General features: G+C 40.5%; 1 protein-coding gene across 1 annotated transcript in view; it reads left to right on the plus strand.

Moving 5' to 3' along the window:
* LOC120515881 (C-C chemokine receptor type 4-like) overlaps positions 1-24,226 on the plus strand; it is a 42,208-nt gene extending 17,982 nt beyond the window's left edge. The window contains exon 2 of the mRNA XM_039737236.1: positions 22,282-24,226. Within this exon, the coding sequence (XP_039593170.1) occupies positions 22,291-23,364 (1,074 nt within the window). The 5' untranslated portion in view covers positions 22,282-22,290 and the 3' untranslated portion in view covers positions 23,365-24,226. The remainder of the gene's footprint in view (positions 1-22,281) is intronic.
* Positions 24,227-24,958: the final 732 nt, after the last annotated feature.

Raw genomic sequence — 24,958 nt, forward strand, 5'->3', positions numbered from 1 at the left:
AGAAAATGTTTTCTTTATCTAACTATGGGATAATTCACAATCGAAATGCTGCTGTATTTGTACCTCAGCTCTGGTGACATCATGGAAGCAGCAACCATAGCCACATGATGCAATCCTGGCACTGATATAGCACATTGCCGCACCCACCACATGGAGGGCTGGATGCAGATTAACATCATCCCCAGGACGGAGCGATTACAGGTTAAGGGCCTTATGGAGTAGAGCAGGGGTCTCCAACCATTTTTCCCTCCTGAGAGCTACTTTTACAAAATGAAAATGGCCGAGACCTACTCCTGTTTTCTAACCTTTATTCTCGTCGCTTATTGAATAAGCTTGTTTTTCCTGAGCATTTACAAAATGTTGGTGTCCACAACTCACATTTTGCATCAAAATATCACAAAAAATATTGAGTTCACCTGCAAGTGCATTTTGTACGTCTGTATGCATTTTCTAGCGTATCTCACACTACTGAATTAAAACATGAATGCTGTCAAAACCAAACAATGCAACTCCAAACCCACAGATCTGACTTCTTCATTTGTCATTTTGTCACATGTCACTGTGTCACTTTCTTCGCAGGTCCAGTCGCACGTGTGATGTGTTTTTTAGTTAGTCAGATGACTGGCACTGAGGTGTCTGGTGAAGTGGAGGCACTGAGGGTCACTCTTATGGAGTCATTTCAATGTTCGTCTGTCAGTCTTTGATTTCATGACATTCACGTCAGACTCACAGAGGTATGGAGACCCAAACAAAGCAGACATTGTCAGAGCTGCTTGGTGAAGATTCTTATAGTTATTTGCTAAGCTACAGAAATGCTGAGAATGCTGTTGAGACTTTAACTACACATTATTTTAAAGGTTTACTAATATATAATATATAAAATCCAACGTCTGTATGTCCACTTTTCATGCGAGAACTACTTAATAGATTTAGCTCGAGTTTTTTTCTATAATTTGCTTGAACATTCCAGTTGATTTTGCGACTTCTCTCATTTCGCTGTGTATCGGAGTTCACTTGCAGTACCGATTTATTATCACGAATCCAAGAACCATGCAATGGTGTGAAGGGGGGCCAGGGCTCCTCAACTCCATTTTCTAACCCGCTGAATCCGAATAGGGTCACGGGGCTCCGCTGGAGCCAATCCCAGCCAACACAGGGCACAAGGCAGGAACCAATCCTGGGCAGGGTGCCAACCCACCGCAGGACATACACAAACACACCCACGGGCCAATTTAGAATTGCCAATCCACCTAACCTGCATATCTTTGGATTGTGGGAGGAAACCCATGCAGACACGGGGAGAACATGCCAACTCCACGCAGCTTAGATCTTGATGAGTTTGAGTCCGGGTATTCACTTAAGTGTATGCCACATTGAAAAGAGAGACCCGGGAAGCGAACCCTTAAGGGTCTCCTAACTGCAAGGCAGCAGCGCTACCACTGCGCCACCTTGCCGCCCCAATTGAATTCAACTTTGTCTAATATTTAAAATAAAGTGCAACTTAGATCTTGATGAGTTTGAGTCCGGGTATTCACTTAAGTGTATGCCACATTGAAAAGAGAGATCGCAATTCATATTGTGGATCGTGACTTTGTGTTAAAAGGATTGTGATATGATTTTTTGGAAAGATCGCCCAGCCCTAATTTGACAAATCAAGTTTTGAAATTTATGTTGGATTCATTAACCCTTTGGCGAGGTACTTGGAAAGGGGTTACAAGCAACATTTTAGAGACCCCTGGAGTAGAGTCACTTTTGGCGTTTACGGGATTCGAACCGGCAGCCTTCCGATTGCCAATGCAAATCCCTAGCCTCAGAGATACCACTGCGCCCCACAAAGAATGAAATGAAATGGACATAAAAATGAAGTCAAAACAAATCCTCACAAAGAAACCTGCATAAGTGAACGCGGAATGCTAAATATGAATTAACTAGTAGTTGGTACTCTATGGAAACTACTTTCTCCTGTATCAATCTATGGCTAACACGGTGCAACACTCTACAGCTTTTGTGCTCTACAGGCAGATGCCAACTATGAGTTATCTTGTAAACAGTCTCTGGGGTTATAGTGCCAAATATGAGCAAATTCATGGGTACGGAGGATAGTGGGCATTTGAAATCAGAATGAAAAATCAGATTATCGTCACACAATATTTCATGTTTAACTTGCGTTTTTGCTGTTAGCCATCCATCCATTTTCTAACCCGCTGAATCCGAATAGGGTCACGGGGGTCTGCTGGAGCCAATCCCAGCCAACACAGGGCACGAACCAATCCTGGTCAGGGTGCCAACCCACCGCAGGACACACACAAACACACCCACACACCAAGCGCCAATTTAGAATCGCCAATCCACCTAACCTGCATGTCTTTGGATTGTGGGAGGAAACCGGAGTGCCCGGAGGAAACCCACGCAGACACGGGGAGTACATGCAAACTCCACGCAGGGAGGACCCGGGAAGCGAACCCGGGTCTCCTAACTGCGAGGCAGCAGCGCTACCCACTGCGCCCCGCTGTTAGCCATATTTTGAATAACATTTCTCTCTATTATAAAAAAAATCTTGAGACGAGACCTGATCTTTGGAAGAGATACAGAGAGACTTTCTAATCCCTCGAGACAGACAAGTCACGTCATACAACCTTTGGAAGTCTAAACAAAAATGAGAGTAAAGATCGCATCAGTGCAAACAAATAGAAGATATTACTCGGTGAAATAACAGAACAGCGAAACAAGATCGCATAGTGTTTGAGGATGTCTGGGAGACAGGAAGGTGCTGTACTGTACAGGCTGTTAAAACGATCGCAGCACCGCACGAAATGCCGATCACGTGGCATGGCAGGAGCAGCGAGTCATGCAGCTTATCAAGCAAAGAGGATGACAAAAAAAAACCAACTGTCATGCGTTTCCCATTGTATCACCTTTTAAGAGGGGTTTCGGAGGAGTGGCTGCATCTCCTTGGACTGCTTTCACGACCCCCCCACCTCACAATGGCTGGCGATGGGGGTTGAGGGGACAGCAAAGTGCAGTTCATGCTGCACGGCACAGGCAGCAAGCCAGCAGCTGATCGAGCAAACAGGACGTTTAAATAACACTCTATTTAATTCCCATTGTATCGAGGGGTTTTCGGAGGGGTGGCCGCGTCTCCTTGGGGTGCATTCAGCCCCCATCTTCACAATGGCCTGTAGCGCTCTTGTTGGCAAGCGAAGCACCCTAGTCTTTTGAATAAAAATAATGTATTTATTTATGTAGAAGCACAGTCACCTGGATTTCTCTCAGTGATTAGCGTCTCGCCACTACGAAGTCAAACTGTGACATTCAGTTTCAATGAACAGTGCAGCTCTGACTTGCAGAATCAGGTGTGTTGTCTCACAGCAGGGGTGCACCAAGAATTTTCGGTTCGAGGTAACTCAAATAAATTTCCTTTAGAGAAAATACATAATTACTGTAGTATATTACAATTAGTACATTAAAATACATTTAATTAGTATATAAAAATAACACCCTGTGATATAGCGGGTTGGATAATGGATGGATGGATAAAAATAACACCCTGACAATACATTGGTGTCCAGAATAAACTTACACATTTTTTAAATTAAAAAAAAAAAAACTCCAATTACACGTGTAAAAACAGTTTAATGTCACACAATCCCTAGTGACAATAGTACAATATGAGTGGTGAAATCCAGGTGTTTTACAAAATACTGTGAAAGTAAAAGGTTTGAATACTTGTGTCAATGGGATATTTCAGCTTTTTATCTACTATACAATAAAACACTAAGCTCTATGTGTGTGTGTGGGTGTGTCCTCCAGTCCCTATGAGCAGTCTGATTGGTCAGTTTGGTTTTGGTGGTGTGATTGAAAGTGCCAGAGTAAGACACACAAAGAGGAGTGAAGGCATAGGAGGCATGCTGAGAGTCACCATCAAAGTTGAGACAAGCAGGGATGCCTCGAAAATAATGCCACAGACTGAGAAATGGGACTTATAGGAACGCGTTTGAGAGAAACACACTAGTTAAGAGAGGTTCAGACACACGAGTATACCGTACAAAGTGCTTTTATTCACTCAGCAAACAGAGTGTCCACAGCAAAGTGTATTACAGATCTACAATAAATTCACGGATAATCAAATTTAAAAGCAGCATTCTTGGAGGTTAAAATTCATCCATCCATCCATCCATTTTCTAACCCGCTGAATCCGAATACAGGGTCACGGGGGTCTGCTGGAGCCAATCCCAGCCAACACAGGGCACAAGGCAGGAACCAATCCTGGGCAGGGTGCCAACCCACCGCAGGACACACACAAACACCAAGCACACACTAGGGCCAATGTAGAATTGCCAATCCACCTAACCTGCATGTCTTTGGATTGTGGGAGGAAACCCACGCAGACACGGGGAGAACATGCAAACTCCACGCAGGGAGGACCCGGGAAGCGAACCCGGGTCTCCTAACTGCGAGGCAGCAGCGCTACCACTGCGCCACCGTGCCGCCAGGTTAAAATTCAATAAATAAATAATCCAACAAACAGGTTGAAATCAAAGGTTAAAACACAGACAGATTCCATCTATAAAAAAGAATCGTAAGCCTGGGTACAACCATCTAAAATGACATCTTCTCCGCTTTCCCTCTACGGTCTGCTCAGCAAGAGGAGACGTCCTCCGGCAAGGGCAGTCAAGTGTTAACTGGCTCGTGTCCCTGCCACTGACCCTTAGCACCTGTAGGGACCCCACAAGCCCTGCTTGATTCTCCCGCGATTGTCTCTCAGCATCCATGAGATCTCCCAAAGCAGTTAGTGGAGTACTCCCTGGGCATGACCCTATCCTGTCAAGCACCATCCACTTGTTACACCAGGGACATTGTCACTGCTTGCCTCCTCTGTACAGCACTGTCACAATCCATACTCAGTTTTCTCTTCCTTTCCTTTTAATCTCCTGATCTGTCTTTTCTTTTTTTCTTCTTCCTCACTATGTCTCCCCAGGTGTTTTTTACCCCAATGTGGTTAGAGACGCCTTAATTATGATCTCAAGAGTACAATGAGAGAACCTGCTGAATTGACCACGTCTGCACGTGAATGTGCGATCAGCCAATTTCCTCATAAACACCGTGGGGCCCACTTGGTCAGGCTAATATGCGCATCTCCACTATCCAAGCCTTAGCGCGCTGTATTTAACTAAAATGTCACACACAACAACAACAACATTTATTTCTATAGCAAATTTTCATAAAAATAATGGAGTTCAAAGTGCTTTACAGGATGAAGAAAGAGAAGCCACACCGCCACAGACCCCTAACACACATCACCACACAGGCCCCGCATATTGTGTTTTTGTTTTTCTTGTTAATTTTCAGGACTCCAGTCTGTGCTTTGTTTGAATCACGTGGTTCTGAAAAACCTCATTTTTAAAATTGTTTTCAAAAGTAAAGTTTAAAAATCATCCATGTGAAAAGAAATGTCAGACTCAGGACTGAATGCGGAGTGCACACACACAAAGAAACTGCTGTGTGAGGCTACAGCGCTGCTGAAAAGCCAACAGGGAAAAGCTTAGCAGACAAATGTGTAATGTTTCTTTCGTCCACTAGATGGCAAAAAAGTTCCAAAAAACACATTTGATTCATTTTGTGTTTATTTCTGCTCCTGTCCATCCATCCATTCCCTTTCAGACAAACAAGGCTAACCACTTCATGGAACATTAACTGTAAAACATTATTAATGGAGAAAATCAAGAAGGGCAAAGTCCTTTTTCATGACATTTGGAGCTGGAACATGCCATGTTTTACATAAACTAGCTGCAGTACCTGTCAAAGACAGCTAATAGATAGATAGATAGATAGATAGATAGATAGATAGATAGATAGATAGATAGATAGATAGATGTGAAAGACACTATATGATAGATAGATAGATAGATATATAGATAGATAGATAGATAGATAGATAGATAGATAGATAGATAGATAGATGTGGATGGCACTATATTATAGATAGATAGATAGATAGATAGATAGATAGATAGATAGATAGATAGATAGATAGATGTGGATGGCACTATATTATAGATAGATAGATAGATAGATAGATAGATAGATAGATGTGAAAGGCACTATATGATAGATAGATAGATAGATAGATAGATAGATAGATAGATAGATAGATAGATAGATGTGAAAGACACTATATGATAGATAGATAGATGTGAAAGACAATATATGATAGATAGATAGACAGATAGATAGATAGATAGATAGATAGATAGATAGATAGATAGATAGATAGATAGATAGATAGATGTGAAAGACACTATATGATAGATAGATAGACAGATAGATAGATAGATAGATAGATAGATAGATAGATAGATAGATAGATAGATAGATAGATAGATGTGAAAGGCACTATATGATAGATAGATAGATAGATAGATAGACAGATAGATAGATAGATAGATAGATAGATAGATAGATAGATAGATAGATACTTTATTAATCCCAAGGGGAAATTCACATAATTCAGCAGCAGTATACTGATACAAAGAAACAATATTAAATTAAATATTAGTGCATGTAAAAGCAGACAATAACTTTGAGTAATGTTAGCATTTACTCCCCCAGGTGGAATTGAAGAGTCGCATAGTGTGGGGTCTCCTCAGTCTGTCACTGAAGCTACTCCTCTGTCTGGAGATGATCCTGTTCAGTGGATGCAGTGGATTCTTCATGATTGACAGGAGTTTGCTTAATGCCCGTCGCTCTGCCACAGATGTTAAACTGTCCAACTTTACTCCTACAATAGAGCCTGCCTTCCTCACCAGTTTGTCCAGGCGTGAGGCGTCCCTTTTCTTTATGCTGCCTCCCCAGCACACCACCGTGTAGAAGAGGGCGCTCGCCACAACGTCTGGTAGAACATCTGCAGCATCTTACTGCAGATGTTGAAGGACGCCAGCCTTCTAAGGAAGTATAGTCGGCTCTGACCTTTCTTACACAGAGCATCAGTATTGGCAGTCCAGTCCAATTTGTCATCTAGCTAATAGAATAATTTAAAAATATTTGCAATCTGTTGTCTTCAAAAATACTTTTACCAACTTTCTTCTGTATTCGAGTGTGTCTGATCCTTTCTTCACCATTGCTCCCTCTCTCACGCATGTTCCTGTTGAGCTCGTTTCTTAGACACTGTCATTATTTATGTCTTTATTTTATGATTTAGGGTAGCAAATTAGTGCTGCTGCTTTTCAAATCCCAAATTCTGAGCTCAAACTCAACTCCTCGCTGCCGTCTGTGTGGAGTTTGCATGTTCTGCCACTGATATTCACGTTAGACCGGTGGGTGAATGTTCGGTGGCCCTAAAGCGGATGTGTCAATGAATGGGCCCCATAACAGACTTTTGTTAAGTCTAGGGTTGCTTTCTCTTTTTCACCCAAACCTGTCGTGACAATTCAGGGTTGCTATAGGCCTGAATGAAATTGTTTGAGAACACTGAGTTTTTATTCTGAGTCACATCTGAATGATAAGAGAGTGAACATGCCTGGGGAGCTCAGTTCTGTTAGGCCTCATAGCTTCAAAGGCCTGGGCTTACTTCACAGCCAGGGCACTGCCAGTGTGGAGTCTGCACCATCTCAATATAACTGGGTACTTGAAGATGTAGAGTGGCTATAAAAAAGTATTCGCACCCCAACGACATTTGAACATTTTATTGTTATACAATGCTGAACCACAGTAGATTTAATTTTTTCACTTACAAACAGAAAAATTCTTAATTTCAAAGTGAAAACAGATCTCTGCAAAGTGGTCAAAATTAATGACAAACTAGAAGGCTTTGCCCGCTGCTTGCTTTGCTCGCCAACCCGGTTCTGCTGCTCGCATATGGGGATGCGGATGTACAATTTACATTACAGCGAGTAATTAACCATATTAAAAAAAAAGTAAAACATAATAATTTGATGCGGTGGGCTGGTGCCCTGCCCAGGGTTTGTTTCCTTCCTTGCGCCCTGTGTTGACTGGGATTGGCTCCAGCAGACCCCCATGACCCTGTCGTTGGGATATAGCGGGTTGGATAATGGATGGCTGGATGGATAATAATTGGAAAGTAAATTATGTTACATGTTGCGTTGGAGGTATTCCTTGTGCAATATGATTTCAATCTCTTTGGCTTGGGGCGGCATGGTGGCGCAGTGGTAGCGCTGCTGCCAAGCAGTAAGGAGACCCGGGTTCGCTTCCCAGGTCCTCCCTGCGTGGAGTTTGCATGTTCTCCCGTGTCTGCGTGGGTTTCCTCCGGGTGCTCCGGTTTCCTCCCACAATCCAAAGACATGCAGGTTAGGTGGATTGGCGATTCTAAATTGGCCCTAATGTGTTTGTGTGTGTCCTGCGGTGGGTTGGCACCCTGCCCAGGATTGGTTCCTGCCTTGTGCCCTGTGTTGGCTGGGATTGGCTCCAGCAGACCCCCGTGACCCTGTATTCGGATTCAGCGGGTTAGAAAATGGATGGATCTGTTTGGCTTTGAAATTAACAGGCAAATACTTTTTAATTTTACACTTTTACTGTAAAACTCCAGTAAAAACAATTTTTTTGAATTAAATGTTCATCAATATTGCAGTGAATTGTGATTCTGTGTGTTTGGACTTTCATCGTGACAATGCAACATGTAACTGCCCGTGAGTGCATTTTGTTTCTTTCTCTCTGTTAAATAAAATGACTTTTTCGAATATTTATCTCTGAGATTTGTGAATTGTCTTTGCAGAGGCTAGTCACACGGGAAACTGCAAATATTTTAATACAACTGGCATATCGAGATCTCTAATGTTATCCCCTGAAGATGTACCACATTACCTTTCTTGGATACATCCTTCTTTCTACAGTAATTCATACGGTGGGAGACCAGAATATTCTATACAATATCCATCCATTTTTGAACCCGCTGAATCCGAATACAGGGTCACGGGGGTCTGCTGGAGCCAATCCCAGCCAACACAGGGCACAAGGCAGGAACCAATCCTGGGCAGGGTGCCAACCCACCGCAGATTCTATACAATATTCTTCAGAATATTGAAAGTTGATGTTTTCATCTTCTGCACCATAACCACCAACTGTTTCAGCGGAGTCTATTGATACGCATTTAACCAATGTGCCTTGTAACTGATCGACATTTTTCGCATTTATTCGTTTGACTTCATCGTTTCTCGGTGCTCGGATTGCACGTGTACTCATTTTTTCTGTCGATAACCCTTCGCAATGAAATTCTTCAATAAGATTTGGACATAATATGTCTTCGCCCTGCCCAGGGTTTGTTTCCTGCCTTGCACCCTGTGTTGGCTGGAATTGGCTTCGGAAGACCCCCGTGACCCTGTTGTTAGGATATAGCGGGTTGGAAAATGGATGGATGGATAATATGTCTTCTTTTATTGGGAACTTAAAGTGAGGAAAACGTAAAAATTGATAAGAGCTGAGAGAGCAGGAACTGTGTCTGACAAAAGTATTCACACGAATGAGAGGTGAGAGGGCCACAGGCGTGGGCCGTTAACAGTGAACGGTTGAGAGGACGGCGGGACTTGAAAAAATCTCATGGCCAGGGTCTCAATTCGCGGGACTTGGAAAAAAAATCTTCCAAAAAGTCTTGTCTCGTCGCGAGATGTTGTTATATAATAGGAAGATTTAAAACACAATGTCGTTGGTATTAAGTGTTCACCCCCTTCAAGTCAGTATTTGGTAGATATAGTAGCTATGAAAGCTAGTGGTGCACAGGTCTCTCTCTCTATCAGCTCTGCCATTTTCTTGCACACAAAACTTCTAAAAACTTTTCAGGTGTCAGGCGTCAGTCACAAATTCTGATTTTGGATTAAGATCTGGACCAGGACATTCACACTGGGCTCCCCTTCTGGCTGTTAAACAAATCGTATCCCAAGGTGCTGGTGTCTAACAGAATTCATCAGGTTTTCATTTGGCTGCATTCATTTTCCCCTCACAAACCTTCCAAGTCTTGATGTAAAGACTGTGCATCCCCACAGTCTGATGCTGCCACCACCGTGCTTCATGGCGGAGATGGTGTGTTTGTCATAATCTGTTTAGTCTGATGGCCAAAATGCTCACGTTCTTTATCAGACCACAGAACATATTTTCCAACTGACCTGAGAGTCTCCCATGTGCCTTCTGTCGAGATGTCCAGGGTCTTTTTTATTTTCTCTTGGCCATTGGTGAAGCCCCCAGGTACAGTTGTTGCCTTCAGAGTCCTCAGAGGCTTCTTGGTAGTCTCCCTGACTCAGCTTCTTCAGTTTTTTTAAATGGCCTGCAGATTTCCAGCTGTGCCAAACTCTTTCCATTTCTTCATGACTGATTATGCTGGATATTCAGTGACTTTGATATTTTTCATGTCTCCCTCCTCTCTGACTTTATGCTTTTCATGGAGTTGCTTGTTGTATTGTTTTGTGTTCATTGTGAGATCAGGTCACCATACTGACTCACTCGGAGTTGTTTTTTCCACTTCCAGGTGCATTTATACTACAATCATCTGAAACCTCAGACAGGTTATCTCCATTGATCTAATTCTAGTAAATAAGTAGATACATTTTTTGAACATACAGTGGTGTGAAAAACTATTTGCCCCCTTCCTGATTTCTTATTCTTTTGCATGTTTGTCACACAAAATGTTTCTGATCATCAAACACATTTAGCCATTAGTCAAATATAACACCAGTAAACACAAAATGCAGTTTTTAAATGATGGTTTTTATTATTTAGGGAGAAAAAAACCCAAACCTACATGGCCCTGTGTGAAAAAGTAATTGCCCCCTGAACCTAATAACTGGTTGGGCCACCCTTAGCAGCAATAACTGCAATCAAGCGTTTGCGATAACTTGCAATGAGTCTCTTACAGCGCTCTGGAGGAATTTTGGCCCACTCATCTTTGCAGAATTGTCGTAATTCAGCTTTATTTGAGGGTTTTCTAGCATGAACCGCCTTTTTAAGGTCATGCCATAGCATCTCAATTGGATTTAGGTCAGGACTTTGACTAGGCCACTCCAAAGTCTTCATTTTGTTTTTCTTCAGCCATTCAGAGGTGGATTTGCTGGTGTGTTTTGGGTCATTGTCCTGTTGCAGCACCCAAGATCGCTTCAGCTTGAGTTGACGAACAGATGGCCGGACATTCTCCTTCAGGATTTTTTGGTAGACAGTAGAATTCAAGGTTCCATCTATCACAGCAAGCCTTCCAGGTCCTGAAGCAGCAAAACAACCCCAGACCATCACACTACCACCACCATATTTTACTGTTGGTATGATGTTCTTCTTCTGAAATGCTGTGTTCCTTTTACGCCAGATGTAACGGGACATTTGCCTTCCAAAAAGTTCAACTTTTGTCTCATCAGTCCACAAGGTATTTTCCCAAAAGTCTTGGCAATCATTGAGATGTTTCTTAGCAAAATTGAGACGAGCCCTAATGTTCTTTTTGCTTAACAGTGGTTTGCGTCTTGGAAATCTGCCATGCAGGCCATTTTGCCCAGTGTCTTTCTTATGGTGGAGTTGTGAACACTGACCTTAATTGAGGCAAGTGAGGCCTGCAGTTCTTTAGACGTTGTCCTGGGGTCTTTTGTGACCTCTCGGATGAGTCGTCTCTGCGCTCTTGGGGTAAGTTTGGTCGGCCGGCCACTCCTGGGAAGGTTCACCACTGTTCCATGTTTTTGCCATTTGTGGATAATGGCTCTCACTGTGGTTCGCTGGAGTCCCAAAGCTTTAGAAATGGCTTTATAACCTTTACCAGACTGATAGATCTCAATGACTTCTGTTCTCATTTGTTCCTGAATTTAGAATTAGAATTAGAATTAGAACAATCTAGACGAGAACAGGCCATTCAGCCCAACAAAGCTCGCCAGTCCTATCCACTTGCTTCCTCCAAGAAAACATCAAGTCGAGTTTTGAAAGTCCCTAACGTCTTACTGTCTACCACACTACTTGGTAACTTATTCCAAGTGTCTAATTTCTTTGGATCTTGGCATGATGTCTAGCTTTTGAGGTGCTTTTGGTCTACTTCTCTGTGCCAGGCAGCTCCTATTTAAGTGATTTCTTGATTGAAACAGGTGTGGCAGTAATCAGGCCTGGGGGTGGCTACGGAAATTGAACTCAGGTGTGATACACCACAGTTAGGTTATTTTTGAACAAGGGGGCAATTACTTTTTCACACAGGGCCATGTAGGTTCGGATTTTTTTTTCTCCCTAAATAATAAAACCCATCATTTAAAAACTGCATTTTGTGTTTACTTGTGTTATATTTGACTAATGGTTAAATGTGTTTGGTGATCAGAAACATTTTGTGTGACAAACATGGAAAAGAATAAGAAATCAGGAAGGGGGCAAATAGTTTTTCACACCACTGTATATACTCATGTATAAATCAGGTCTTGAAACCAGAAAAAAACGTTATAAAATCAGACCTTCTTGCCTCCTCCAATCTCACACCAGTTTCTCAGACACATCAAATTTTGTTGCAGCATCGTAGTTACCAATTTCTTTTGCTACTTCAACGACTTTTAATTTAAAACCAGCTTCTTAGTTTCTTCTGATCGAACGCTCCATCGTAGATAAGTGATGCTCTTATGATAAAGTTGTATGAGGGTGTGAGATACAAAAAACACAAATCAGTGCAAACTTCGTTTCGGAATAGTTCGGGTATCACCGTGTCGTCACGTAGGCAGAATACATAGAAAAAGGCCGTGTGCTCCGTGGTTACTCTCTCAGGTGGGCATTAGTATATCGTAATCTCTTGGACCAATAGCGTGAGTTTTCAGCATTTGACTTATACAACCGACATTATATAATACCGGAAATTATACGATAAAGCCCTTACTTATCCACGGGAGAACTTAAATGCGAGTATATATGGTAAATAGCTCTTTTCAAGAACAAAGATCACAAATTGATTTATGAAGAGTTATAAAAACATGAAGAGTTATAAAAACATATACTCCACAAAAGGTCCGCATGGGACACTTGATGGATGATTTTACACCTTTTACATTCCAGGACACTGCTCAGATTAGCAATATACAGCCATGTTACTTCAGTTACTTTGTTAATCCCTGAGGAGAAACTGTTGTTCGCATGACCTTCGTTTCCTTATTTTGTTAACTTTTTTGCTTGAAACTTTCTTTCCTGATTTCTAATCTGACTATTGCTGGGATGATCTCTGCAGCTTTTTTTTAAAGCACCTACTATCAAGAGCATTATTAAAGAAACAATTTACTGAACTAAAACAGTCAGTAAAAATTAAGATAAGACTCTAAGAAGTAAAATGGTAGAATTATGAATATTTTCAGTTCAGCATGCCAGTGTACAGTTTTGTTTGCTGTCTTTTCAGCTTTGATGAAAGTCAGTAAAGTGCGAAGTTGAATTCTGAATTAGGCAGACCACTAGAGGGCAGTAAAGCCCCATCTTTTTTGTTATCCATTTTGTTCAAATTCTAAATCACTCAGGACGTCTCCAGCCACAGAAGTAAAGCACACACTTCACAGGATTTCTTACAAACACAGAATGACTTCATTTTTATGAATGCCTGCCCATTTTGGAAAATAACAAAGTGTAGGATATTTAAATCAGAAAACAGCAGTAAGCCGTTTTCTGGCTTACTGTTTGTCACCCAATACCTGCCTTTTGTCGTGGGCACTTTGCAATTTACATTTAGTGTCATGGATGGACTAGCAAGCCAGCTGGGATGGACCTCCTTGCCTTACCTGGCTAAGAGATCATTATAACAGACTAGCCAACCCGCGGCGTACCATACGCCGCATAATCAGGCCGGTTTTTTAATGATTTTTAAGCACAGGGAGAAAATTAACATTTGAAAAATCTGTAATGTAATAAATCAGCAAGAAAAGCAACATTGTAACAATGCACGCAACGAAGCAACACACAATCGTCCGTGACTGAAAACTGGCGGACCACCATCGCGCCTTCTCCTGCCAGACGGAGGGATGGGGGTGCACGGCGCAGAGTGTGGAACGGGAGGAGAGGAGAAGGACGCCCATTCAGCTCTGGAGAGAGCAAAATACAACACAATAGTGAACCCGCAGCAAAACAAACGGCGCATAATTATATATTGATGGTTGAGCACTTCTGGAAAGACACAGTTGTCTAAAAAGGGAGGGTTTGAGGATACAACAGAAAGTGAATGAAAAGATGGAACTCTAGTTTTTAAAGACTGCTTACTTCATTGTGTTTTAACCTCAGTTGTAAAGGAATGTTTTAAGGACCCCATGGGGGGCCCCTCGTTTTTGGCTGCTTTTCTATATAATATAGCGACCCGTGATTGAGTCTTAAAGTTTTCAGAGCCGTACTCAGCCGTACACTTCCCCCAAGCTGGTCGGCCAGCGGAATGCCAGCGCCATGCACGCAGCTGTACCTAGCTCAATAAGCCAGCGAGCACTCGTGTCCCATACACCTCACGACTCCGAGTGTCTCGGCGATCATTGCTTAGATGAAATCTAAGCAATACACAGCTCTGTCCTGTTGTATCTCTTTATTAAGCAGATAGTCAGAAAACAAAGCTCAAACTCATTGCATAGCCATTAGTGATGGGTCGTTCTTGAACGATTCGTTCATTTTGAACGAATCTTTAATGTGACTCGGGAAGAACGAGTCGTCTCGTGGGAGTGATTCGTCCAGTCGCACATGTGCATTTGCGCAACTTCTGTATTGGAATAAGCTTAACCAACTCAGTCTGAGCCGGAAACAGAATTGATTAGTTCATCTCTCGAGTCTTCGGGCTTGAGTCGTTCGTTCATCACGTGACAGCCCCATAAGCTTAACCTAGTATGCAGTCCGAGCCGGAAAGAGAATTGATTAGTTCATCTCTCGAGTCTTTCGAGTCGTTCATTCTTTTGTCACGTGACCACTTACCGGCTCAGTACCTCAGTCAAATACTAACGTAAAATTCCATTTGTTGTAGGTTGGATTATAATTAGAAATTATCATAAAATTATCAAAAATATCTAAAACGCATTTTCTTATGAATAAAAAAGGCCTGTCAATTTCTGTCACTATGATTTTGTTACTGTTTCTTGAGGATCTGTGGTGTGATATTTTATAAAAAAATAATCCTGTTACAAATAAATTATTGATTAATTATTGTGATCAACATTTGTGTAAGCAGTAGATGTGTTAGGGAGGTAACAGGTAACATTTTAATTATATTTTGCTAAAATGGACGAAATGACTCGAAAAAAGATTCGTTCATTTTGCTGAACGACACTGAAAGGTCCGAGTCGGTAAAATGATTCGAACATCCCATCACTAATAGCCATTGCCAGGGTCATTAACGAAGCCACCTTTCTCATTGATGGTAACTATTTACAATTTAGTAACCCCGGACGGCAATAACCCAAACCCACCCTACCAGTTGAACGCAAACACATACAACAATTTCAACAGGAACAATAATTCGATTACCTTGCTAATTTAACACAACGGTAACTTTTACATAAATTACCCACAATGCATCATGCCGCCAGCACTGGCTGCCGGGTCTACCCCTGAATTATGACAAAAGTCGACATCAGCCTTGAAAGGGTTCATTCAAAAATGGTTCATTTGAACCCAGGACTGTCTCTGCGCTAGTTGTGTCTGGAGTTTTAGGGCTCTGCAGCGCCCTTTACAGGTCACACAGGACATATGAGTTTGTTTCACTATACCATCTGGCCATTGCTCAAAGAGTTTAGTGTATCTCACCTTTTCGCAGCACTAGTTTGGATTTGTGCTCACTGTGAAAGGCACTATATAAAAGAAAGTCTTTTTATTTATTCCATCTGGTGACCGCAATGGATGGATACCTCTGCATTTTGTTGCACTGTTCATTTAGTATGTTGACTTTGTGGTGGCCACTCTGTAACATGCTGTTGCCGTATGTACTTTGAGGTTCACCGTGTGGGTTGCTATAAAAGGCACCGTATTAAGTTCAACTTTTAGTGTCTGTACATTCTCCATTGACAAATTTCCCAATTTCTTTGAGTACATTTTAAGTGAGATTTTAAGTAAAATCAGAAGTGAAAGACGGACAGTACAGCAGTGCCACATCGGACCATTGTTGAATTTTGTAATCTCAGGCCAAGAAACCTCATGGGCACTCCAGGTAAATGATTTAAATTCTCCATGTACAATCTGTGCTGCTGCAGTGTAATTGAGTGAGTGAGTGAATGAGTGTAGGCACCAGTGTGCCCAGTGATGGCCTTGTGCCAGGATAAGCACCCGTTAACCTCCAAAACCTGCACAGAAAATACAGTTTATACAATACAATACAGTTTATTTTTGTATAGCCCAAAATCACACAGGAAGTGCCGCAATGGGCTTTAACAGGCCCTGCCTCTTGACAGCCCCCCAGCCCCCCAGCCTTGACTCTCTGAGAAGACAAGAAAAAAACTCCCAATAAAAAACCTTGTAGGGAAAATGGAAGAAACCTCGGGAAAGGCAGTTCAAAGAGAGACCCCTTTCCAGGTAGGTTGGGCGTGCAGTGGGTGTCAAAAGTAGGGGGTCAATACAACACAATATACAGAACAGAACAATTCCTTAAGACAGCATAATAATAAAAATTTTAGAAGTACAGTAGATGATATGACATAATTAGGTTTGGATAAAATGAACAAATGGGTGTTTTCAGGTGATAGCCACTGAAAATATGAGCCATTTCTGGATGAATCTGTCCAGCTTATGATCCACTGAGCAGCGTGAATTCATGTCATTCTGAGTTTGAGCAGGATGTGTAGGATACTCTGAATCTCCAAAACATTCAAAACTGTTTTGTTTTTTGTCAGATGGGCATCTCCCAATCAGAAACCAGGCAGTGAACAGTAGGCAGGCCGTGTATGAAGATACTTGGGTTTGTAGGTCTGGTCACTAGAGGGCTACACTGAATACTTGGCAGGTTGTTGTGACTTGCACTAGAGCAGGGGGTCACCAACTCTGGTTCTGGAGGAGCACCATGACTGCAGGTTTTCATTCTAACCCTTTTCTTAATGAGTGTCCTAATTAACTTCTTTTGAACTCATTTTAATGGACTTGCTCTTGAAGACTCACACCCCTTTATTGTTTCTTTTTCCGTAATTAGCAGCCAAACAATAATGAGATACAAAATGAGCCAAAACAACTGGTGCCCATCACACAATATCTGAAAATAAAGAAAGATGAAGATCTCAGGAGTGTTGATCTGTTCAGGTCCACAAAACATTTTACCAGAGCTCTTAGAAAAGAGAAAATCAACAATTCTGGAAACATCTGCTATTGCACAACGAGAGCAGCAACAAGCCATGGAACTAAAGAACAGGTTTAATTAATGAGAAGAATCGGCACCACATTAAGCAGCTGGTTGGAGTGAAACTGGTTGGAGTTTGAAGCCCTGACTTAGCTGGTCTTCAGTTGGCTCCCTCGCTTCACATTTCATTTCTGTTTGGGTTCCATTTAAGGAAAGAAATGAAGAAATTCTGGGGAACAAATCTTAAAAACAAGTCAATTAAAATGAAAGAAAAAGGAGTTAATTAGCGGCCACCAATTAAGAAAAGGGTTAGAATGAAAACCTGCAGCCATGGTGGCGACCCCTGCACTAGAAGATATGAGGAGTGTGTAATTCTTCTGATTTAATTTGTTTTTTTACTTTTTGGACATTTGTTACGTTATGACTTTCTATAGCATTTATTTTATTTTGCAATATTCTCTGCTTTACTTTGTAAAGTATTTTTGGACGTGCACAATGCATGACGTTATTGTCGTGACAGTGTAAAGGTCATGCACTTTTGTTTTGTCCAAGATTGTGGATTTTTTTTTGTGTGGATGTTTTCTTATTTAGAATAATAAAAGGATTACGAATTTCAGATTCAATTTTCACCTATGATTTTCATTTGCACTTCAACAACAACAACATTTATTTATATAGCACATTTTCTTACAAAAAGTATCACAAAGTGCTTTACATAATGAAGAAAAGAAAAATAAAGACAAAATAAGAAATAAATATAAGACAACATTAGTTAACATAGAAAAGGAGTAAGGTCCGATGGCCAGGGTGGACAGAAAAAACAGAAAAAAACTCCAAAGGCTGGAGAAAAAAATATAAAAAAATATAACACAAGTAAACACACAATGCAGTTTTTAAATGATGGTTTTTATTATTTAGGAGAGAAAAATCCAAACCTACATGGCCCTGTGTGAAAAAGTAATTGCCCCCTTGTTCAAAAATAACCTAACTGTGGTGTATCACACCTGAGTTCAATTTCCGTAGCCCCCCCCCAGGCCTGATTACTGCCACACCTGTTTCAATCAAGAAATCACTTAAATAGGAGCTGCCTGACACAGAGAAGTAGACCAACAGCACCTCAAAAGCTAGACATCATGCCAAGATCCAAAGAAATTCAGGAACAACTGAGAACAGAAGTAATTGAGACGGCTGGAAAAAATGCCATGTTAAAGTAATGTGTTTTCAGCCGTGTTTTAAAATGTTCCACCGTATCAGCCTGATGAATTCCTATCGGCAGGCTATTCCAGATTTGAGGTGCATAGCAGCAGAAGGCCGCCCGCCTCACCACTTCTTTTAAGTTTTGTTCTTGGAATTCTAAAGAGACACTCATTTGAGGATCTGAGGTTACGATTTGGAATGTAAGGTGTCAGACAGTCCGATATATAAGATTATTTAAGGCTTTATATAAATTTTAAAGTCAATCCTGAATGACACAGGTAACCAGTGTAGTGACATTAAAACTGGAGAAATGTGTTCGGATTTTCTTTTCCCAGTTAGGATTCTAGCAGCTCCATTTTGCACTCGTTGCAAGTGATTTATGTCTTTTTGGGTAGTCCTGAGAGGAGTGCGTTACAGTAATCTAGTCGACTGAAAACAAACGCGTGAACTAATTTCTCAGCATCTTTCAGTGATATAAGAGGTCTAACTTTACTTATGTTTCTTAAGTGAAAAAATGCTGTCCTAGTGATCTGATTAATATGTGATTTAAAATTCAGATTACAGTCAACAGTTACCCCTAAGCTTTTTACCTCCGTCTTGACTTTTAATCCTAATGTATCCAGTTTATTTCTAATAACCTCATTGTATCCATTATTGCTAATCACTAAGATTTCAGTTTTCTCTTTATTTAACTTGAGAAAGTTACTATTCATCCATTCTGAGATACAAGTCAGACATTGTGTTAGTGAATCGAGAGAGTCGGGGTCATCAGGTGCTATTGATAAGTACAGCTGTGTGTCATCAGCATAGCTGTGGTAGCTCACGTTGTGCCCTGAGATAATCTGACCTAACGGCAGCATGTAGATTGAGAAGAGCAGCGGACCCAGGATAGAGCCTTGACTTTTAGTTCTTGGTCTCTGAACTCCTGGTTTTGATGTTTATCTGCCTTTCTGACATTTTCATCTATCTTCCCTCCTCCATAATTTCCCTATCTCTACAGAGCCTATATGTCTATTTCCAATAATTTTATTTATTTAGTTTTATTTTATTTTGCTATGCCACTGCAACACCTTCTTGGATGCTTACCAACATTTTGTGTTTTATTTAATTTATTTTAGGTTTTTGGATGTCTGTAGACAGAATGTTTGCAGTCCATTGCAATTCACAAGATTGGGCATCGTCACAATATGTTATGTTATTGTGTCAGGCTGTTTAAATGGTGATGTGCAGATGCTTGTTATCACTGGATTAGCCTTGCAAATATAATTCTAACCTCAATAAAATGACTACAGGTGAGTCTAAGAATAGCAAATTAGTGTTGGAAACTTTTCTTTTTTTCTTGACTTCAGCTCTGGTTTGTGCTTTGGCTCTCAGATGTGGTTTGATGAGCTTCGCTTGGTGCTGAGGCCCCTGTCTGCTAATTTAATTTAAGGTTGTTAAGGTCTGAACCCTCTGACCCCCAATCTCCTGCTCCTCCTTTTCTTTAATGGTTAACAGAAAATGATGCGCAGATGGCATCAGTCTCCATCCTCCCTGGTAGTGCATTGGCATGCTAGCTGTCTTTTCATTCTGACACAAGTGAAAAATTGCAGGGCACAAGATCAGATGAAATAACGGGCCAAGAACTAGCAGGGGGCACAACTGGGACTCAAATGGTTGAGGTGTCTGAAGTCCAAACGTAAACCAAAAAGGTCTTGCGTAGAAAATGGACAGATGGATGTAATAGCAGTGTACTTTTTGGTATTTGAAATTTCATTTTAGAAGCAAAAACGAAAAAACGAAAATGAAAGGAATTTTCAGATCTAGATTTTTGATTAAAGAATAAAATGAGGGAAAATAGGGTATTTTGTAATTCTGTGGTTACAAATAGCAGTCATAAACTTCTGGATTTGTTTGTGATTCAAATAATGAAAGTGTAATAGCTAAAAAACAACAAAACAGGCGCATTTGAAACTGGAGGTACTTCTTCTGCGCGATTTTTAACGACAAGTGTGAACAGTCCTCCTCACAACACATCGACCGACGGCCTTGAAGTTCCACTGCATGGCATCAGCAGAGGATGGACCGTTACGTTGTTTTTCAGAACAGTAAAAGAGTGACACTCCAGGGCGAGGACACTGAGTCGCATCTTTCCGGTAAAAATACAAGCTTTGCAGACTTTGCTTCATTGATGTAGCAGCTCTTTTATGAACGTTATTGTTGTTACTTACTGTGAAACAACTAACATTTGGTGATTTCATTTACTAACACTAAGTCTGGCAATTTTTAGAGTGCTAGCAACGGTAGTAAACGTTTCGAGTATTAACAGCGTGCACAAGAAGGAGAGCAACATGATTTACAAAAAGTTTTCTTAACATGTGTTACACTTGTCAATGAGCAACCAGTCACACATTTAAACGTATTCAAATTGCTAGCCCTATAAAAATTTCCAGACTTAGTGTTAGTAAATGAAATCACCAAATGTTAGTTGTTTCACAGTAAGTAACAACAATAACGTTCATAAAAGAACTGCTACATCAATGAAGCAAAGTCTGCAAAGCTTGTATTTTTACCTGAAAGATGCGACTCAGTGTCCTCGTCCTGGAGTGTCACTCTTTACTGTTCTGAAAACCACCGTCATGGTCCATCCTCTGCTGATGCCATGCAGTGGAACTTCAAGGCCGTCGGTCGATGTGTTGTGAGGAGGACTGTTCGCACGTGTCGTCAAAAATCGCGCAGAAGGAGAAGTACCTCCAGTTTCAGACAACGAAAATGCGTCTGTTTTGTTGTTGTTCAGCTATTACACTTTCATTATTTGAATCACACACAAATCCAGAAAAGTGTGTGTAATTTTAACTTTATGACTGCTATTTGTTATCACAGAATTACAAAATACCTTATTTTCTCTTATTTTATTCTTTAATCAAAAATCTAAATCTGAAAATTCCATTCATTTTCGTTTTTTCGTTTTTGCTTCTAAAATGAAATTTCAAATACCAAAAAGTACACGGACCTTTGAGCTATTACACTTTCATTATTTGAATCACAAATAAATCCAGAAAAGTATGTGTAATTTTAACTTTATGACTGCTATTTGTTATCACAGAATTACAAAATACCTTATTTTCTCTTATTTTATTCTTTAATCAAAAATCTAAATCTGAAAATTCCATTCATTTTCGTTTTTTCGTTTTTGCTTCTAAAATGAAATTTCAAATACCAAAAAGTACACGGACTGGATTTGATGCCAATTTTGGTTAATTCAATGTAAAACAATTTTCAATTCAATTTAGTTATATTTCACTTTAGTTAAATTTAGTTATAACTTTGATTAAATCGATTCAGTTCTAAATTTGGTTGATTCTATTCTGTTCAATTCAGATCATTTATAATTTGGAATAATTCAGTCCTGTTCTAATTTTGATCACTTGAATTCATTTTTAATTTTGATTAATTAAATGTAGTTATAATTTTGGCTAATTCAATTCTATTCAGTTCACTTTATTTCTAATTTTGGTTCATTTGTTTCTAAGTGTGACTAATTCTGCTCAATTCAGTTTTAATTTTGATTAATTCATTTTGTATTTTCATTTGTTCAATTCAGTATATCTATCCATCCTTTATCTAACCCACTATATCCTACGGGGGTCTGCTGCAGCCAATCCCAGCCAACACAGGGCACAAGGCAGGAAACAAACCCCGGGCAGGGCGCCAGCCCACCACTGTCAATTCAGTATGTTTCTAATGTTAATCTGTTCGATTCGATTCGAATTTGGATTATTTTAAATCAGTTCAATTCAATTCTAATCAAGAGTTAAGTGACTTTCTTCAGGTCAGATCTGTAAAGACAAGGGATACATGCAGTAACAGGCTTTTCTGTTTCTTTCCAGGATTATGAAATGATGAACAGCACCGAACCTGATTCTGCTACCACTGAATTTGATTACAGTGACATAGAGTCATACGTCCCATGCAATAACTCAGATGTCAAGTCTTTCTCTGCCTGGTTCCTCCCCGTGCTGTACAGTTTGGTGTTCCTGGTGGGTCTCCTCGGCAATGGCCTAGTGGTCTGCGTCTTGCTGCTGCACAAAAAGCTGCGCTCAATGACTGATGTGTATCTGCTGAACCTTGCCATTTCTGACTTGCTCTTTGTCACTTCACTTCCCTTTTGGTCACACTATGCCGCTCATGACAGTTGGATCTTTGGAGGCTTTCTATGCAAAGTTGTCACCGGTGTTTATCTAACCGGCTTCTACGCGAGCATCTTTTTCATCACCATCATGAGCATCGACAGGTTTATGGCAATAGTGTTTGCTGTGAACGCCATAAAGTTGAGATCCAAATCCCACAGCGTGGGCATCAGCATCTTCTTGTGGGTACTGAGCCTCTGCGCCTCAACTCCTTCAATGGTGTTCCGTAATTTAAAATATCAATCACCTCAGGCAAAGTGCGAAGATGAATTTCTTGAGCATCAGAATGTCTGGAACCTTCTGATTAGCTTCCAGTTCAATATCTTGGGCCTGCTCATTCCACTGACCATCATGGGTTACTGTTATACCAGAATCCTTCTGACTTTAATGAAATGCAGAAATTACAAAAAGGTGAAAGCAGTCAAACTCATTTTCGTTGTTGTCCTTGTTTTTTTCGTCTTCTGGACTCCATACAATATTGTCATTTTTCTGCGTTCATTAACAAAGTTTGGCTTCTTCCTGGACTGCACATGGAGCAAAAACCTCAACTATGCCATGCAGTGGTTGGAGACCTTGGGTTTCACCCACTGCTGCCTCAACCCGCTCATCTACGCCTTAGCTGGGCAGGAGTTCAAGAAGTCGGTCTTCAGGATGCTGAACAGATGCTTGACCCAATGCAACTGGTGCAACAATTGCAAAGTCCTGACATTCGAAGTATCCGAAAGTGGAAGTTCCACCTATTCTAAGTCAAGTGGAGAGATGAACGTCACTCGATTGTTATAAGGAGCCATGTCACCCGCAAGTGGTTGAACTCTCTGTTTTACTTTTAAGTCCTATAAAAGGAAGGATTCAGTAAATGCAACTTCATAAATATAATTACAACTTGCTCCTGGATGACTGGTTCTGATTTGTTGTTCCCACACAACAGCCCTCAACTGGACTAAGCAGGAACAGTGAAGACGGATTGCTATGTCCACAATGGGGTGTCACATCCTCATTTCCACTCCTTAGTCCAGAGTATACATTCATGTTCTTCCTGTGTCCCTATGAATTTCATCCAAGATCTTCCGCGTACTTCCACTATTCAGCTATGCTATTATTTTGAATGACTGGTCTCACTTGGCTTTACATCCAGAGATAGATTTTGCCTTGTTGTCAGTCAAAAGGTTGAATGTAAAAGCTATACTAAATGAGAAAACGGCTGGATGGTGTATTACAATGTCAAAACCTGGACCCTTGAAATCCAAACAAACTATGAAACAATGGGATATTTTACATTTCTTCTTAAGAAGGAGGAGAATTGCAGAATTTGATATGAATTCTTGGAAGCATATTGATTTGATGTTCAAGTTTTTATTTCTACAGAACAATCCTGTGGTGCCACCTAATGGGCTGCTGGTCATGAGGATGAAAGTCTTTAGAAACAAAGAGTGAGGAGTTGAGGTAGCAAGTGGTTTAATTTCAAAGGAAGGGGAACAACTTGAAATCGCATGTGAACCTTTCCTGAAGCGTAATTTCAAATCAAGTATAAATGTCATTATCACTTCAGATGAAACAAAGAAATGGTCAATGCAGATAAAAAACATGAAGATTCACAAATGATTACTTCAGCTGCGGTGGGTTGGCACCCTGCCCAGGACTGGTTCCTGCCTTGTGCCCTGTGTTGGCTGGGATTGGCTCCAGCAGACCCCCGTGACCCTGTATTCGGATTCAGCGGGTTAGAAAATGGATGGATGGATGGATGGATGGATGATTACTTCAGATGATGAAATGGGAAGATTCAGAAATGGTCACTGCTTCAAATCTAATGCGAAAATTCATGAATAGCCACAATCAATGTTGGAAAAAAGGCCTACATTTACAAATAATCGTGACTTCAGATCAAAAAAGAAATTTCACTGTTATGACTTGAAATTAAATGGCAAATTTCAAAAATAGTCACTACTTAAATATTAAAATTTACAAATACCCACCACTTAACTAGCCATAATTTTAAATCAACTGTCAAAATTTACAAATATTCATGACTTCAGATCAAACATGAAAATGTATAAATAGTCATGCAAATCAAATTTTGAAAATAGTCACCCCTTCAATTTAATTAATGTTCAGTTTACTGTGCAAATAATCAAACTAGCTTCAGAAAACACAGAAATTGTTACGACTTCCAATAAAAACGTCAAGATTCACACACATTAATGGTTTCAAAACAAATTTGATTCTGTTCTAATTCAGTTCAGTTCAAATTCGATTTTACTTTAGTTCAGTTGGATTCCATTCTTATCCTTTTTAAATTCACTTCTATTTGACTCTTATTCCTTTTCTATTACACTTCAGTTCATTTTGGTTCAATTTAGCTATATGTGCAATAAAATCA

Source organism: Polypterus senegalus, chromosome 15, assembly GCF_016835505.1.
Source record: "Polypterus senegalus isolate Bchr_013 chromosome 15, ASM1683550v1, whole genome shotgun sequence".
NCBI lineage: Eukaryota > Metazoa > Chordata > Cladistia > Polypteriformes > Polypteridae > Polypterus > Polypterus senegalus.